Below are 17584 nucleotides of genomic sequence, written 5' to 3' on the forward strand. Positions count from 1 at the left end.
CAACATCAAGAATTTCATCAAGTGCTTCCTGGGAACAGTGAAGTCTGAAACACGAGTACTCAAGAGTACTCCCAAGAGTAATGCAAAACACCCAACTTGCCACCCCACATCCTCTCTGACATAGCCTGTGTTTTAAGGTATTTATTTATTGAAAGGCACTGTTACAGTGAGGCGGAGACAGAGACATCTCCTACCTACTGGGTCACTCCCCAGAAGGCACCAGGGGCTGGGCCAGAGTGAAGCCGGGAGCCTGGAGCTCCACCCGGGTCCCCCATGTGGGTGGCAGGGGCCCGAGTCCCTGAGCCCCCACCTGCTGCCTCCCAGCATACACAAAGCAGGAAGCTGGAACTGGGAACAGAGTTGAGACTTGAACCCAGGACGCCTTGATATGGATGGGGGAGTCCCAAGGGGTGTGTTAACCACTGCACCAGCTGTCTGCCCCCCAGAATAAAAGTTTACCTCAATCCTTAAGTTCCTAGATGGGACAGTTTCCTGTAAGAAGACAGATTAACAGCAGAGAAACCAGCAGGTGTATTAATGCATGCAGGGGCCGTATCACACAGGAGGCTTGGGCCTTACCTTACACAGGAGTTCAACAAAGAGCAATGGAGTCTAAAGAAGTGACGAGAGAGGAGGGCAGTCCTGAGCTTCAGCGGTGGGGAAGGTAAGCTGGCAGGAAGAGAGCCAGGTGTCTGAGCTAAGCGGGAACTCACATCTCACCTTTAGTCTGGAAAGCGGGGAGGCGGGGAGAGGGAGACCTGTTGTCTTTGGGAGCCTCTGTCCTGCTTGGAGGCCAACACGGTCCACCTGCTGTTTAGGATCTTCACTCTGACAGTCCTGCGCATTTGGGGAGAAATGTCCTGGCATCCTTCAGTTAATTAAGAGTCTGCACGGGATGCTGGCTCCACACAGGGCTCCTGGCGGCCACCACCAGTTAATGAGGAAAAATGCGCGTCCTGAAACCTACAGCTAGCGGGCTGCAGACGAAGCAGGCTGGGTGCTGACCCTGCACTGCCCCTGGTGCTGGGAACTTCTCTGTTTCAACTTCGTCTTCCGTTTCAAGGGATGACCCTTCTAAGACTCACGATGCTGGAACTGACGCTTCCCAAACACGAGACCAAATTGGGTGGCTGAGACGTTATACTGGATGAGGCATTTGGTGCAGCCACTTCAACACCACGGCCAGCGACGTGCCCTGTCAGAGGGCCTGCCTGGAGCTCTGGCTCCGCTATGTCCCAGCCAGCTTTCTGCTCACACACACCCTGGGAGGCAGCAGGTGACGGCTCAGGTACCTGGGCCCCTACCACCCATGTAGGAGACCTGGACGGAGTTCCTGGCCACTGGCTTCAGCCCTGCCTGTTGTGGGCATTTGGGGAATAAATCAGTCGATGCGAGCTCTCTCTCTCTCTCTTTCTCATAAAATGAAAACAAAAATGTTTTAAAGATGGGCCAGGTAGGGGCTGGTGTCACGGTGCAGAGGGTTAAGCCGCTGGCTGCAACACTGGCATCTCATAGAAGCCCTGGTTTGAGTCCCAGGCTCCACTTCCAATCCAGCTCCCTGTTAATGAGCCTGGGAGAGCAGTAGAGGATGGCCCAAGTCCTTGGGCCCCTGCATCCACATGGGAGACCCGGATGGAGTTCTTGGCTCCTGGCTTCAACCTGGCTCAGTCCCTACCATTGCAGCCATTTGGGGAGTGAACCAGTGGGTGGAAGTCTCCCCCTCTCTCTCTCTAACTCTGCCTGTCCAATAAATAAATAAATAAATCTTTTAAAAAATAAAATTTGCAAAAAGATGAGGTAAATAAAACAAAATATTATATCAAAGACACACATGGTTCTTTAGAACCAAAGATGATCAAAATTTCACTTAAAAGTTCCCTAGCCCAAAACAAGTTGTGTCCATCGTAAACATAGTTTTGATATTTTTAGGCCAATTGAAAGGAAACATAAGCGGTGGGGGCAGCACTGTAGTGCAACAAGTTAACCAACACCAGCATCCGTATCCCAGCTGCTGCACTTCCAGTCCGGCTCCCTGCTAACGCACCTGGGAAAGCAGTGAGTTATGGCCCAAGTGCTTGGGCCTCTGTGCCCCTGGTGGGAGACCGCGATGGAGTTCCTGGCTTCTGGCTTTGGCTTAGTTGTTGCAGCCTTTTTGGGAGCGAACCAGCAAACAGAGGATCTCTCTTGCTCTTTCTCCATGGCTCTCCCTTTCAAATACATACATAAATAAATAAGGAAACATCAGCGTCGAAATGGACACTACTTAATATTCATACCTTTCCAAAGCACTTGTAATTTTCAAGTTTCAAGGTACATTTTCAATGTTCAATACACAAATGCTGAAAGACAGGCTGCACGTCCCTTATCTGAAATCCCAGATTTCGCATTTTAGAAGACCTGCATTTACATAAGGAGCTCTCTTGGCGATGGGGCCAGATACCCTACACACAGTGCCTGAAGGTAAGTCTGCACAGTAGCCCCCGTGCACCTGCCTTTGGGCTGTGACCTCTTCCATGAGGGCAGGTGTGGCATTTTTCTACTGTGACCTCATAGCTGCACTTAAAACGTTCAGATTTTGGAGCATTTTAGATCTCAGGTTTTCTAACTGAGGTGCTCAAACCTGTATTAAGATAAAATATTTGGGGGCTGGGCTGTGGCGCAGAGGGTTAACACCCTGGCCTGAAGTGCCAGCATCCCATATGGGCACTGGTTCTAGTCCTGGCTGCTCCTCTTCTGATCCAGCTCTCTGCTGTGGCCTGGGAAAGCAGTAGAAGATGATCCAGGTCCTTGGGCCCCTGCATCCCTGTGGGAGACCTGGAAGAAGCTCCTGGCTCCTGGCTTCGGATCAGCACAACTCAGCTCTGACCATTGGCGGCCATTTGGGGAATGAACCAGTGGATGGAAGACCTGTCTCTCTCTCTGGCTCTACCTGTCTCTGTAAGTCTGTCTTTCAAATAAATAAAATAAATCTTTAAAAAAATGATAAAACATTTGCATCAATAAAGAAAAGCAAAACCTATTGATAAATATGATGAGGTGCAATACCAGTCAATACTAAAATAAATAAATAAAACCACAAACTTAAATCAGAATAAGCATAAACTGGGCACTTGAGAGTAAACCTACAGGCCAGAGTTGTTGGGTAGTGGGTTATGCCGCTCTGTGGGAACCCAGATGCCACACTGCAGCGCTGGCTCAAGTCCTGGCTTTGCTCCACTTCCGATTCCACTCTTTGCTAATGGCCTGGGAAAGTAGTGGGAGTACCACCCACATGAGAGACCCAGATGAACCTCAAAGTTCCCAGTTTTGGCTTGGCCTGGCCCTGGTTATGTGGCCATTTGGAGAGTGAACCAGAGGATGGAAGACTCTCTTTCTTTCAAATAAATAAAATTAAATAAATAAATAAAAAAAACCCATTAAACCTGAAGGCAAAGCTACAAAGCAGGTTCAATTTGAAGTGTTTGGGAAAGGCCACCCCCAACAGGACACACTGATGTGCTGCTAACTGAGGGTGCTGGGGAAGAACAGGTGCAGGCAGAGACCCTGCCTAGAGAGATCTAGAAGAAACCCCACCGTCGTGACTCCCTCCCCAGGAGTCTCAGCGCCCAGGGAGAATTAACTGGATGAACTGGTTCCATGGAAGGAAGCCCTGCAGGCTGACACCAGGCCTACACAATCCCTTGGTTGTCTGACGGCTGCTCCAAGACCACCTTGGCTATGGCACCCCCACAAACCCGGGCGCCCCGCCCCACACAGCAGCCAGCCACACACTGACGGCAGGTGGTAGAAGACGGTAGGAGTTTATTCTTCAGTGTGCAGGGTAAGGAGCTGGACAACCCTTGCTCAACCCTCCAACTCCCCGTGGGGTTGAGCGGCACCACCGGCCACACCTTATCCCAAGCCAGGTTGGCTTCCCGGCACGTTTTAGCCACTGTCCTTTTCTGGGTGTGGTCGATCTTTCTGGATTTCCCAGCTGACCAGGAGGCTCCCGAGCTGTGTGCACACTCTGTGTCAGGATGGCCTGATCCTGTAGCACAGACAAGAGCAGTGCTGGCCAGGGCACCGTCTTCTGTCTCCACGCTGTGCCAGCATCCACATCACCCACAGGTCTCCGACGTTTCTGTCTTGCCTTCGGCAAGTACAGTCAGGTCCCTCGGCCAGTCTTCTCCTGGTCCGACAGTCTCCATGGACCTTGAACTCCCAGCAGGAGAGGGGCTGCACCTGCCTTAGTCTGTTTTCAGCATAAGCCTTGCGTTTGTGCGCGGTCCTCTGCGCGTGAGGGTTGCATCCCGGCCGCGGCAATGGACGAGCTCCATGGCATCCTCCGACAGGTCCTTGGGCACCAGCAGTACCCATGGGTCATGTATCAGCCGGGTGTCGGGGTTTAGGTCTTGTGGAATGAAGAGCCTGCTCCTGGGCCTGGCCTGGGCCCCCGGGGAATGGTCTAAGTGGAGCTGTGTCAGGCTATATTTAGAGAGCAGCTCTCGTTTATTTATTTATTTGCTGCTGCCTCCTAGCAGTCAACTCTTGAGCAAGTCCGCAATGTGGGCTTCGAGGTCTGAGACACTGCCTCCAGGGAGCCTTACCATCTCTCGGGCACGCTTTGTTTCCTTTCCTGATATGAACGTGCTTCTGGTCTTCCAAACAGCCCGTCAGCCTGCAATACAAAAATAAACAAACGTACCTAGAGTCGGTCTAAACACGTGCTTCCTCACCTCTTCCAAAAGGTGGAGAGACGGTGAGGGCTGAGTCCGGCCTTTCCGGCGAGGCTGCCTGGTGGTGCTCCGCTTCCGACCGCTCCTTGTCCAGTTTTTCCACCTCCCTGGGCCGCGATGCCACTTCCGCCCAGGACGAGGTCCGGATCTGTAGTCTCTAAGGGGATGTTCCCGGGCAGGTGCAGTCAGGCGCGGCCTGTTGCAATTGAACTTGCTCGGTAACCTGTAGGCACTCACCCACGCGCTCCCCACACAGCAGCCTGGGAGCTGGCTCTGCGGACGATTTGGCTCTCGGAGTCACACGTGGGTTACTGAACCCGACGGCCGGAAGCGAGCCAGGGCCGGCAGAAGGAGGAGAAGCAAGGGCGGAGCGTGACTTCCCTGCCGGCATTCTTCCCCTTGCCCCTTGCAACCCGGTCCAGACGCAGCGAGGCTCAGGTTCCGCTGTTAAGAAACAAAACGTGTGAATGTCTCCTGTCGGTCAGCAGAAGGGACAGCCTCGTTGGAGCTGGCAGGGCACCTTGCCCATGACCTGTTCTGCACATGGCCTTTTCGTGTCTTCGTCACAACTAAGAAACGCAACCACACGGTCCCTCTCTAGAATCACCGAGAACTTCCAGTTTAGACGCCACCTTGAAGCAGGAGCCACCGGGGCTACCTCCAGACACTGCCAATCTCCCCTGCTCCGTCACTTGCTGCAATCATTCAGGTTCAAGGTATAAAACCTCTGTCTACCCCACAGTAGTTCACCATTCTTTCCTTTGCTCAGATTCTCCCTGTCTAAATCCTACTTGCCGGCACCGTGTCAGCACAGGGTCCCTAAATGCATCCACTCAGCCATTCTAATCCATGTGAGAAAAACCGATCAGTACGGAAAAGACAGGCTAGGAGAAGCAAGCCTTAACTTACCCCTGGGAGTGTCCACACACACACACACACACACACACGAGAAGTATTAGGCAGAGGAAGCGTACAAGAGAGCTATCAGGATTGCATTGGGCCTGGCCGTGTACACTGTGACTTAGAGCCCACAGTGATTATTAACTCAGGATGACCACACCTTAGAGGACCAGAAGACCAAATATAAAAAAATATACATGAACAAAATGGAAGACGAATGCAGATACGTGCTGTGGAAAATGCCTGTGGTGGAGAGGGAGAAAAATATCGGTTGGCAATGATAAAGCAGCTCGTTCTGAGGGCTTGTATAGACGAGAGAGAGGGAGAGACAGAGATGGAGAGAGGTCTTCCATCTGCTGGTTCACTCCCCAGGTGGCCGCAATCACCAGTGCTAGGTCAGGCAGGGGCCAGGAGCTTCGTCCAGGTCTCCCACTGGGCTGTGAACAGGGTGCTGGATTGGAAGCAGAGCGGCTGGGCCCTGAACCAGTTCCCCTGTGGGGATGCCGGTGTCACAGGCAGTGACTTAACCCGCCACGTCACAACGCTGGCCCCAAGATTGTTCTGCGAGTGGATCACTGCACACATTCACAGATCTCGTTCTCTGGTACATCCAGGAGGCCACTAAAGCATGCAAAACAGAGACCAAGGAGGCAGCAGCAAGGCTCTCGCCAAAGCCTGGGGGTGGGCATTTGGTGTGGCAGGTGAGACACTGAATGAGATGCCCAGCCTCTGGCTAATTCACACCCTGGGAGGCAACAGGGATGGCTCAAGTACTGGGGTCCCTGCCAGCCATGTGGGAGCCCCAAATGGAGCCCCTCCCTCCTGGCTTAGGCCTCGCCCAGACCTGACGGTTGCTGACCTTCAGGGAGTGAACCAACAGACAGGAACTCTCTCTGTTTCTGCCTTTCAAATAAAATGAAGAAAATTAGAGAAAAAAAAAGAAACGTCAGCATATTGCTCATGGCAGAACCATCTGGTTCTGAATTGGACTGTCAGGCCACCAAGCTTCTATGCTGGCATCTCCACTGAACACAGGGAATCACAATGGAGAACTGGGGCTGGAAAAGTGGTACCAGGAGGCTGGCACTGTGGCACAGTGGGTTAAGCTGCCGCCCGCGACATGGGCGTCCCATAGGAGTACCGGGTTGAGTCCTGGCTGCTCTGCTTCTGATCCAGCTCTCTGCTGTCACCTGGGGAAGCAGCGGAAGATGGCCCAAGTCCTTGGGCCCCTGCACCCACATGGGAGACCCGGAAGAAGCTCCTGGCTCCTGGTTTTGGCCTATCCCAGTGCTGGTCATTGTGCCCATCTGGGGAGTAAACCAGGGGACAGAAGATCTTTCTCTCTCTCTTTCATAGGATAAAAAGCCTTTTCTGAGAAACTCTTTCAAAATACACAATTTTTTTTTGACAGGCAGAGTTAGAGAGAGACAGAGAGAAAGGTCTTCCTTCCATTGGTTCACCCCCCAAATGGCCGCTACGGCCTGCGCGATGTACCGATCTGAAGCCAGGAGCCAGGTGCTTCTCCTGGTCTCCCATGGGGTGCAGGGTCCAAGCACTTGGGCCATCCTCCACTGCACTCCCGGGCCACAGCAGAGAGCTGGACTGGAAGAGGAGGAGCCGGGACAGAATCTGGTGCCCCCACCGGGACTAGAACCTGGTGTGCCGGCGCCGCAGGTGGAGGACTAGCCTAGTGAGCCACGGTGCCAGCCAAAATACACAAATCTTGCCGGAGGAAACACTGTTGTTTCTTCCGGGGCAGATCTGTGTTGATCGGATTCACACCGCCTGCCCTGGCCCCACTGACCAGGAGTACTGGACTCAGCGGTCCTACAGTGTGCCTGATGTCTGCCCCACACGTCCTGCCCAGCCAGGCTACAGAGAGAGAACACAGCCACACCAGGCCCTGCTATGGACAGGACTTGGGATGGCTCTATCCTCAAAAGCAAGCCGGATGGGCCAGCGCTGTGGCATAGCCGGTAAAGCCATCACCTGCAGTGCCGGCATTCCATTTGGGCACCACTTCGGGTCCCGGCTGTTCCACTTCCAATCCAGCTCCCTGCTATGGCCTGGGAAAGCAGTAGAAGATGACCCAAGTCCTTGGGCCCCTGCACCCGCATGGGAGACCTGGAAGAAGCTCCTGGCTTTGGATTTGCCCAGCCCTGGCTATTGCGGCCATTTGAGGAGTGAATTAGCAGATGGAAAACCTTTCTCTGTCTCTTCGTATAACTCTACCTCTCAAATAAATAAATCTTAAATAAATCTTTATAAAATAAAAAAAAAATTTAAAAAGCAAGCCAGAGCACATCTCTTTGAACAGGAAACAACTTGAAAATCACTTCGCAATCATGGAGGGCCCTATTTGTATTTTTGTATAGTGAACATTTCACTACTACATGTAGTCCAAAGGATGGGCTACTCTTTCCAAAAAAAAAATAAAAAAATATTTGAGAGAGAGCAAGAGAGTGTGTGCCTGCAGCGAGAGTACCGGCATCCACTGGTTCACTCCCAGAAGCCTGCGATAGCCAGGGCTGGGCTAGGCTGCAGGCAGGAGCCTGGAGCTCCATTGAGGTCTCCCACATGGGCAGCAGGGACCCAAGGACCTGGGTCATCACCCGCTGCCTCCCTCGGCGTGCACTGGCAGGGAGCTGGAGTCAGCATCGAGGCCTGGACTTGAACCCAGGCTCTCCCACACGGGAGGTGAGCACCCCAAGTGCCATCTTCTACTGCTGCACCAAATGCCTGCTCTGAAGTTCTACTTTTAAGCAATTTCTCTTGGTGCAATCTCTCAAGATGTTTGGAAGATGATACAAAGATAAAATCAAGAAATTCTGGCTGGCGCCGCGGCTCACTAGGCTAATCCTCCACCTTGTGGTGCCGGCACATCGGGTTCTAGTCCCGGTCGGGGTGCCGGATTCTGTCCCGGGTGCCCCTCTTCCAGGCCAGCTCTCTGCTGTGGCCCGGGAGTGCAGTGGAGGATGGCCCAAGTGCTTGGGCCCTGCACCCCATGGGAGACCAGGAGAAGTACCTGGCTCCTGCCATCGGATCAGTGCGATGCGCTGGCCGCAGCGCACCAGCCACGGCGGCCATTGGAGGGTGAACCAACGGCAAAAGGAAGACCTTTCTCTCTGTCTCTCTCTCTCACTGTCCACTTTGCCTGTCAATAAAAAAAAAAAAAAAGAAAGAAATTCTAACTCTGGTTTCAAAAATAATTTTCCATACTCCAGCGTCTTTTGAAAGCACTGTTTCAGTTGACAACACTCAGCATTTCTCTAATTGCACAGCCACCAACTAAGTATTTTCCAAAAGTCACGTTTCTTTCCAATGGGTTCCTTCAGTCAACAACAAGTTAGTGAGCCCCCAATCTGCTAGGTGCTGGATGCAATGCTGCGATTCAAGTGGGGACGTAACACAGTCCATGCCCATCCAAGTTAGTGCACTGGGGGGAACAAAACTGAGCTCAATGCCTTTGAGATCCTCAGCACCTGAGAAGGTTCTAGATCAGGGGTAGGGAACCCTTTTTCTGCCAAGGGCCATCTGGAGATTTTTAATATCACGTGCCGGCTGGTCAAACAAAATGACCGACTTCAAAATTAGCCTGCTATAGATTTCCTGCATCTCAACGCCCCCTGCAGGGCCAGTTTCATGGGCCTTCTATGGCCTGCGAATCCCCACCCCTGCTGCAGACACTCTGGGAAAGGCCCCCAGATTTCCAGGAAAGTCTGGATTTCACAGGACAAGTAACTGCTAATTGTGAACACGACGGGTAACTTAGGGACACAAGCCTCGTCTGCAGTGCACTGAGCCGGTGCCTTCGACCCAAGTACCGCAGAAGGGCTGCATTCACACGCAGGGGCTGATGCGGCTTGCGGGCCTGGGCGCTGGCATCCCAGAGGGAGCTTCCTGCTGCACCAGCCCACTGTGGGAGGCATCCTGATGGACAGTTTGCCTTTTTTTTTTTTTTTTTTTTGACAGGCAGAGTGGACAGTGAGAGAGAGAGACAGAGAGAAAGGTCTTCCTTTTGCCGTTGGTTCACCCTCCAATGGCCGCCGCTGCAGCCGGCGCACCGCGCTGATCCGATGGCAGGAGCCAGGATCCAGGTGCTTTTTCCTGGTCTCCCATGGGGTGCAGGGCCCAAGCACCTGGGCCATCCTCCACTGCACTCCCTGGCCACAGCAGAGAGCTGGCCTGGAAGAGGGGCAACCGGGACAGAATCCGGCGCCCCAACCGGGACTAGAACCCGGTGTGCCGGCGCCGCAAGGTGGAGGATTAGCCTATTGAGCCACGGCGCCGGCTCGACAGTTTGCTTTTTTAACAAAGCCACTCCCTAGCCGCAGTTCTAACCCTTACTCCATGACTGAGTTTCCAACCCATCCGTTCTGGGGACACACCCAAGCACTGGCACCTGCGGCTCAACACATCAGGAGTCCAGAGGCCTAAGACCTGTTTCTTCCCTAACGGAACCTTCCCTCTGTACAAACACACTGGTTATCAGGGTCAAACTTTAGGGAATTTAACTGCCTAATCTTTTAGGGAATGAGAAAAACCACACAGAAAATAAAGTAATGATATTATCTCAAGAACCCCTTCCCACGCCTTTTTTCTTCTTCCAATACAAAAGTCACGGCGAAACATTTCGACAGAGGACTATTTGCCCAATCTGGGGTTAACCAGTTCTGAGACACTAAGGCATCTCCCCACCTCCATGACAGCTTTCTCAACGGCCAGCAACGTGGTGCAGAGAGGGTTAAGCCACTGTCCAGGTCGCTGCATCCCCATGGGAGAGAGTGCCCAGGGTGGAGTCCTGGCTTCTCTGCTTCCCTGAGTGGCAGTGGGGCGTCCCAGTCACCCAGGCGGGAGCCCCGATGCAGTTCCTGGGCTCCTGGCTTGGGCCTGGCCCAGCTTTGACTGTTATCAGTGTCTGAGAAGCCAATCAGCAGATGGAGAGATGTCCCACTCCCACCTCCTGCCACTCCCCTGTTGCTCTACCTTCCAAATACATAAATCAGTCTTGGGGGAATAAAACTTTCTCAGAACAGGCTTTGTATTTTATGAACATCCTGGCATATAAGTTTCTAAGTTTAGAAAAACGTAATCAAAGTGTCACACATCTCTTTGCATTGCTTACCAATCATGGTTTCAGGCTCAATAAAATAAGTAAATTTTATCTTATTTTTTTTAAATGTTCATTTTTCTCAACTTGAAAGGCAAAGAGAGAGAGAGAATCTTCCATCTGCTGGTTCATGCTCCAAATGTCTCCAACAGCTAGGTTGGGCCAGGCAAAGCCAGGGTCTCCCACATGGGTAACAGAGCCCCAAGTATTTGAGCCATCACCTGCTATATCCCAGCATGCACTGGCAGAAGCTGCATCAGAAGCAGACGAGCCAGGACCCAAACCCAGGCACTGCAATAAGGGACGCCCGTGTCCCCAACAGCCGCTGACCACACTGGGCCACAAGGGCCACCCCTTAAAGAAAATCTAAGTGGAAACGAACAGACTCAAGTATTAGGTTTCCGCCAAAATGTTTAAAACTGAAAAAGGCTTAAGAGCTAAACAGTACTCAAAAAAACTGTCAGTTCTTTATGCACCACTTTAGCAAAAATTCCCAGGTAAACAGACTGACTTTCTCACCGATCTGCAAGAGAACAGCAGAGCTGGGTTCACTTACAGATTTCAGCCTGCCCTATCATCCCTTCCAGGAAAGGAAGTCGACTCAGGAAACTAGAGAACCCACAGCCCCCAGTCTCCCTACACAGGGAATGAATCTATTTGCTGGAGGGGAGTGAGCCTTCGCCTCCACTCCGCAGGTCCTCAGTGAGCAAGGAAGAAACCAAACTACAGAAAGATAAAGACGTAAACCAACCTCTGAGGCCCGACCGCTCACGTAACAGGCTCCACTGAGCTGACACAGCAGCTGAAGGGCTGGTGCCCGCGCGGGAGAGCCAGGGTTCCGGCCGGGCTCTGCGTCCAGCCAACGTCCACCTTGCGAGGTAGCAGGTGTCGCTGCCACCCATGTGGGAGACCCAGCCTGAGTTCAGAGGGCCCTTGGCTTCTTGCCTGGCAGAGCCCCCAACAAGTGCCTGGAAGATTTCTCTCTCTGCTTTTCAAATAACGTGAAAAGAAAGTAAAATTTTTTTATAAGTCACACCTCAATTCCAAGTCAAGGATCTTCATTTAAAAATGAAACAAAACAGGGGCAGGAATGCTTTTAAGATGGTAATGGACTGACAATGCTTCGACTTAACTCTCCATTCTTGTGCAAATACTCAGTATCTCCGGATTCCCTACAGCTCCAAATCAAGTGCCAAAAAGGGGCAGCCCGGTAATTCAAATGAAAAGGAGTTCCTGCTTTCCTTGGCCTAAAATTCCAGGGACCCACAACTGGTTAACATTTAAACCTTCGACAATTTCTTAACCAACAGCGTCTCCACCAACACGCAGTAGGGCAGAGACGCCCGCTCCGCTGTGTCCGCAGTCAGACCATCCGTCTAAGAGGTGACCTGCTGGAAAGTTAAAACAAAAAAACCCAAAGGAGCTCGTGCTAGCCCGCGGCACCCGGCGCACCTGGTGTCACGGCCGCAGGTGCAGGGCTGTGGGCCATTTGTGCTGCTCTAATAAAAACACCTGGGCTTGTGCAGTTTACAAAGTGATTTCTTACAATTCTGGAGGCTGGGGAATCCCAGGCCTTACAGACGGTACCGCAGGCAGGGCAGCCAGCAGGGCCTAGAGCAGTTCCCTGGCCCAGCGCCAAGGCCCTATTCTGTCTGGGACGCTGCAGCTCTCGGGCCTTAATCACTGTGCCAAAGGCCCCAGCTCCCAGGACACCACAGTGAGGACTGAGTGCCAAAACTCTGGATCCGAGAGGCGACAAACGTGAGCGACAGCACCCACTTCTCAACCAGATCCCGTACCACATCTTCAGTTAGGAGTCCCATGCTATCTAGGGGGCAGGCTACATTTCCTTTTTATTTAAATGAAAACACAGCTTTGGTTCCCCTTTAAAAACATTCACCATCAGGGTCAGTGCTGTGCCATAGCTGGTAAGACCACCACCTGCTGTGCTGGCATCCCATATGGGCGCCGGTTCAAGTCCCGGCTGCTCCACTTCCCATCCAGCTCTCTGCTGTGGCCTGGGAAAGCAGTGGAAATGGCCCAGGTCCTTGGGCCCCCTGCACCCATGTCGGGGGTGGGAGGAGACCCGGAAGCAGCTCTGGCCGTTGCAGCCATCTGGGGGGGTTGAATCAGATGGAAGACCTCTCTCTGTCTCTACCTCTCTAACTCTTTGAAATAATTCTTTGAGAAAATGCAAAAAAAAAAATACATTAAAGATCTACGCTGGCGGTGAGAGGAACATAAACGTACGAGACTTAGACACTGCTGGTTCACACAGAACGCGCGCTTCCCTCGCAGTAGCCAACAGGCACAGCTCCAACTGCAAACAGGAACTCCAATCAACACGTAACGTAAGGAGGGCAGTCTCTTGGGTTGCGCCTCCTTTCAGCTACATCTCACCTGGGACTAATCCTTGGCCATCACTAGCGTTGACAGCATTCTGCTCACGTGAGAACCTGCAGAACCTCTCAAGTCGGTTCCATGCCCACACGTGAGAAAACCCGCGTACCTGTGCGAACGGCTCCTAGACACACCGTCATCTTAAAGAACACTCCATCCAAAGAGACGTCGTAAAAGTAAAATTATGCCATTTTATTCATTCCATCAGCTGAGAATTGCTCAAATACAGTATTGTACAAAAAAATCACAAAATGTTACAAAATAAAAAAGTACAAACTGCATTACTTAATAAATAGGACTAAAAATAGGTAAAGTGGCAATGAGATAGAGTGTAGGTTGGAAACATCGTTTGACCCAGCAAACCACACAAGCTCTGTTCACAGACATCTTGACAGAACACAGGGGACTCCTATTTTGCCTTTTGAACACAATATTAAGACAGTATTTTCCTGCCGTCAAATTCCTGCCAGGGCTGGCTCCAGGCGTTTACGTTGGTTTCCAGATCTCTTTAGCTGAATCCAAGAAGCCAGGAAGCAGGAGGTTTATCTGGTCACAGACTGGAGTGGAAATCCTCGTGTAACAAAGTGACAGTTGGAGATAAAGCAACGAGGGCAGACACCCACTGCACACACCCGAGAGCAGCCATCACGGGCACTCCGCCCACAGCAGAAATCAAGACTTTAATTCAAGTAAGACCTGGCACTGCCTCTGAAGGAAAACAAACAGAATCTTCCCACACCTTCCCTTGGGTTCTTAAAAAAAAAAAAAATCGACCATCTCTAGAAAAATAATGATTTCCGTAACAACAACTCTGTCAACACGGAATGGGTGGAGCATCCGGATACACGCACGCATCCGCGTCCACGCGGAATCAGAGAGGACGGCGAGACTCCCACGTCCACGACAGAAGGCCCACCCGCCACGGATGCCTGTCCCAGAGAGCAAGGTCGTGGAAAGCAGTTTCCGAAAGCCGCCCGTCGCATCCCGCGAGGGCGGGCCGCCAGTCTCTAAAAAGGTTGTGCAAAAATACATTATTTCTTCTTCTTCTTTTTTTAATATATAAAATAGAGTGCCGGGAAGGGACCAGATCCACGCGGCGAGGCATCAGCAGGCCAGGAGGAGGCAGCGGGGGCGCCCAGAGCTCTCCGGAATCGCGCAGGTGCCCAGCAGCCGGCGGCTCGGAGAGCAAGCCAGGGAAGAGGGACGCGAGACAAGACTTAAGGCAGCACGCGCCGCAGGGCGTCTACGGGGACACCGCCCAGGGCGCGACCCCGGTCAGCGCTCCCGCCGCCGCCCCCGCCCCGCCCCCCGGGGGGGGGCTCACGAGCACGCGTTCTGCTGGATGTACATCTTGGACAGGGACACGGCCATGGACCTGGCCAGCTCCTCGTCGCGCTGCCGCTGCGCCTGCGTCTGCCGGCACCAGCGCTCGTACTCCGGGTTGGGGTAGCAGCGGTCGAACACCGCGTCGTAGTGGCCGTTGCTGAGCCAGCTGAGCCAGATGCTGGGCCTCAGGGCGTCCTCGGGCCCCAGGTAGTGGACCATGGTGGACACGGTGGGGCTCTCCCAGCGGCCCCCCGTCGTCAGGTGGATGTTGAGGTTCAGCATGCGGCCCATGGCCAGCAGCTCGGGGTAGCCGGCCCAGGCGCCGTCCTGCGCGGCGGCCACGAGGAACTCGCCCACGTCGCCCTCGATGAGCGGCCCGAAGTGGTCCAGGTGGTCGGCGATGTAGTGCACGGTCTGCTCGCGCAGCTCGCGGTGCAGGGCCTGGTCGCCGTACACCGCCTTGCTCACGGCCCGGTACAGGCAGTTGCCGTCGGGGATGATGTGGAAGCGGAACTGGTCGCGCTGCCGCAGGTACTTGTCCTGCCTGTCCACCTCGGCCAGGTACAGGGCCAGCTTCTCGTCGCGGGGCTCGGCCCGCCCGGCCGCCACCACCGCCGCCGCCGGCTCCTCCTCGGCCGGGGCGGGCTCGGCAGGCCCCGCGAGGTCGCCGCGGGGGCTGCGCCCGGGGGCTGCGCGGGGCTCCTCGGGGCTGGCGGGCGGCGCGGGCCCCCGCTGCCCGGCGGCCAGGGCCTGCTGGTGCTCGCTCCGTCGGAAGTCCCTGTCCGCGCCGTCGGGCTCCAGCAGCCAGGCCGGGGCGGCGCGGCGCGGCGCGGCGGGCAGCAGGCAGCGGGCGCGCGGGGCGGCCGGGGCCGGGGCCGGGGCCGGGGCTGGGGCCGGCTCGGGGCCGTGCAGCAGCAGGCGGTCCGCGCCCAGGGCGCGCACGGTGATCTGCGCCGTGGACGTGTAGTGCGGCGGCCGCGGCGGCTTGCAGGACGCGCCGGGAGGGCCGGCGGCCGGGCCGGCGGCGGCGGCCACCTCGAAGCAGGAGGAGAAGGCGGGCATCGCGGCGGCGGCGGCGGCGGCGGCTTCCCGGGGCGCGGCGGGCGGGTCCTCCCCGGTCTCGGGCTCCGGCGCGGCGCTGGCCGGCGGCGCGGGCGGCTGCAGGGAGACCTTGAAGGCGGCGGCGGTGGGCGCGGCGGGCGCGGCGGGCGTGGGGCCCGGTCCGCCGGCGGGGAAGTGGGTGCAGACGCTGCTGTAGAGCTGCATGGCCCCGGCCGCCGCCGCGCGGCCCTTAATAGGCGCGGCCCGGCCGAGCGCGCTGACCGCGGCCCCCGGAATAGAAACGGGCCGCCTCGGCGCGCGTCAGCGCCCGCGAATAGCGCGCGGGGCCTCCGGCCAAACGGGCTGCTGCGCCACAGCGCGCGCTCGGCCCGCCCGGGCCGCCGGCCAGTGTCCGGACGACGCGGCGCTGCGCTCCGGCCACGGGCAGCGCGGGGCGCGCGGCGGCCGGGAGGCGGCGCCGCGATTGTTTACCTCAGGCCGCGCGCCGCGTCACGTGACCGCCGCCGCGGCCGCCGGAACGAGCGGCCCGTCAGTCAAGCGCGCGGCTCGCCCCGCCCCGCCCCGCCCCGCCGGCCGCGCCCCGCCCTCCCGCGCTCCCCCGACGTCAAGGGCGTGGCCCGGCGGGAGCGCGGGGCGCGGGCGGGGCCGGGGCTCCTGGGCATGCGCAGTGGCGCGCGTCTCCTGCAGCCCGACCTGGGTTCCCCAGGTGCGTGGCGCGTTTCGGCTCTCGCGTGCTGCAGCTGGGCCGCGCTGGGTAGGCCGGGTGGGAGCTGCTCGGGGCCAGCGTTGCGGTTGTAGCTGAATGCAGCTGGTCTGCGCCCGTAGCCCCTGTCTGCAGGCAAACGCAAGGCATGGCTCGCCACCTGCTGCGCCTGGGCCGCCTTTGCTCTCCTGAGTTCTGAAGTTAGAGACGCAGGCAGCAGCCCTGGGTTAGGGGCATGCCTTCCCTCGCCTTCTCCCCAGTGCTGAGTACCTGATGCGGCTGTGTTAACACTGACTGAAGGGATGAGTGAAGAAAGAATTCCCAGGGTTTCTCAAAGAAGCCAGACTCTTGCAAATGCATTTCGGATTTTATTTTCATTGTATTTGAAAGGCAGAGAGTCGGGCCTCCCATCTGCTGATGCATTCCCCCCAAGTGTCCACAGCAGCCAGGGCTGGGCCGGGCCGAAGCCACAAGCCAGGCACTCACTCGGTCCAGGTCCCCACAGGCGCGGGTGGCAGGGACCCAGCTCCTTGGGCCATCCCAGCGTGCCCGTTAGCAGGAATGCTGGACAGGAAGTGGAGGGGCCAGGACTGGAACCAGGCTCTGCTGTGGATGGCGGGCATCCAGGCTGCAGCTGAATCACTGCCCAAATGCCCTCCCCAGGCGCCGGAATTGAGTTCTTCGCGGGGACTCCTGACCTCAGCCCACCAGGTGCCTTAACTCAGGAGAGGGTGAATGGGCGCCTGCTGGGGGCTCGTCCCAGGCCTGAAAGAATTGAAGGCGGAGGTGTGGGTTCATTTAAGGGCAGGGTACACGCTCACAGGTGAGTGCCAGCCCCCACCACAGTTGGCTTCACACTTTCCTGGGGGAGGGGGTGGTGGAGCCATAGGTGAGTATGCAAGTGGAGCAGGGTTTGGCAGGCTCTGGGCCCCTTTGTTTGGGCCTCTGGACAGTGTCCTGGCGTCTCCACGTGGGGCTGGAGCAGTCAGGACCCTCTAGGAAGGTGTGTGGCACCTGGTGCATGATGGGAAGTGAGGCTCAGGTGTGTGATGGGAATGGCTGTGATACCGGAATATGGCCTCCTAAAAGTCCCCAAAAGTCCCATCTGGGGTGCCGTGATATCACCGTGTGCTTGTTAGTAAACTCCCAATGTTAATAAGCCCACGTGGGTTCTTCCGAGTACCGGCATAGATGAACGAGGCAGCACGATACGTTTTAGGCTTTTATTCAGTGAGAGAAATGCATAGGAGCATGAGGGCCCTGCCTGTAGCAGAGGGAACTCTGGGTTCATACCGAGCACCGGGAGCCAGCCACGTGGAGGAGCATCCAGGCCAGGAAGCCTGGGGCGGGTGGCCCGAAGGCCACGTG

At 55.7% G+C, this 17584-nt stretch overlaps 1 protein-coding gene and 1 non-coding gene across 2 annotated transcripts; both read right to left on the minus strand.

Moving 5' to 3' along the window:
- Positions 1–1410: 1410 nt before the first annotated feature.
- On the minus strand, positions 1411–9574 carry LOC103350861 (uncharacterized). The gene is made up of 2 exons (XR_001794832.3): positions 4953–9574; positions 1411–4657 (listed from the first exon to the last, which is right to left on the minus strand). It is a non-coding gene; the product is annotated as an uncharacterized protein (transcript).
- Positions 9575–13296: 3722 nt separating this feature from the next.
- On the minus strand, positions 13297–15955 carry OTUD1 (OTU deubiquitinase 1). Its single transcript, XM_017347598.3, has one exon. It carries the CDS (start codon positions 15715–15717, stop codon positions 14446–14448), a length of 1272 nt encoding a protein of 423 aa, XP_017203087.3. The 5' UTR covers positions 15718–15955; the 3' UTR covers positions 13297–14445.
- Positions 15956–17584: the final 1629 nt, after the last annotated feature.

This window comes from Oryctolagus cuniculus, chromosome 13 (assembly GCF_964237555.1).
Source record: "Oryctolagus cuniculus chromosome 13, mOryCun1.1, whole genome shotgun sequence".
NCBI classification, from domain to species: domain Eukaryota; kingdom Metazoa; phylum Chordata; class Mammalia; order Lagomorpha; family Leporidae; genus Oryctolagus; species Oryctolagus cuniculus.

Coding starts and splice junctions, on each gene's coding strand:
- OTUD1 (XM_017347598.3), bottom strand. CDS start 15,717: ATGCAGCTCTACAGCAGCGTCTGCACCCACTTCCCCGCCGGCGGACCG.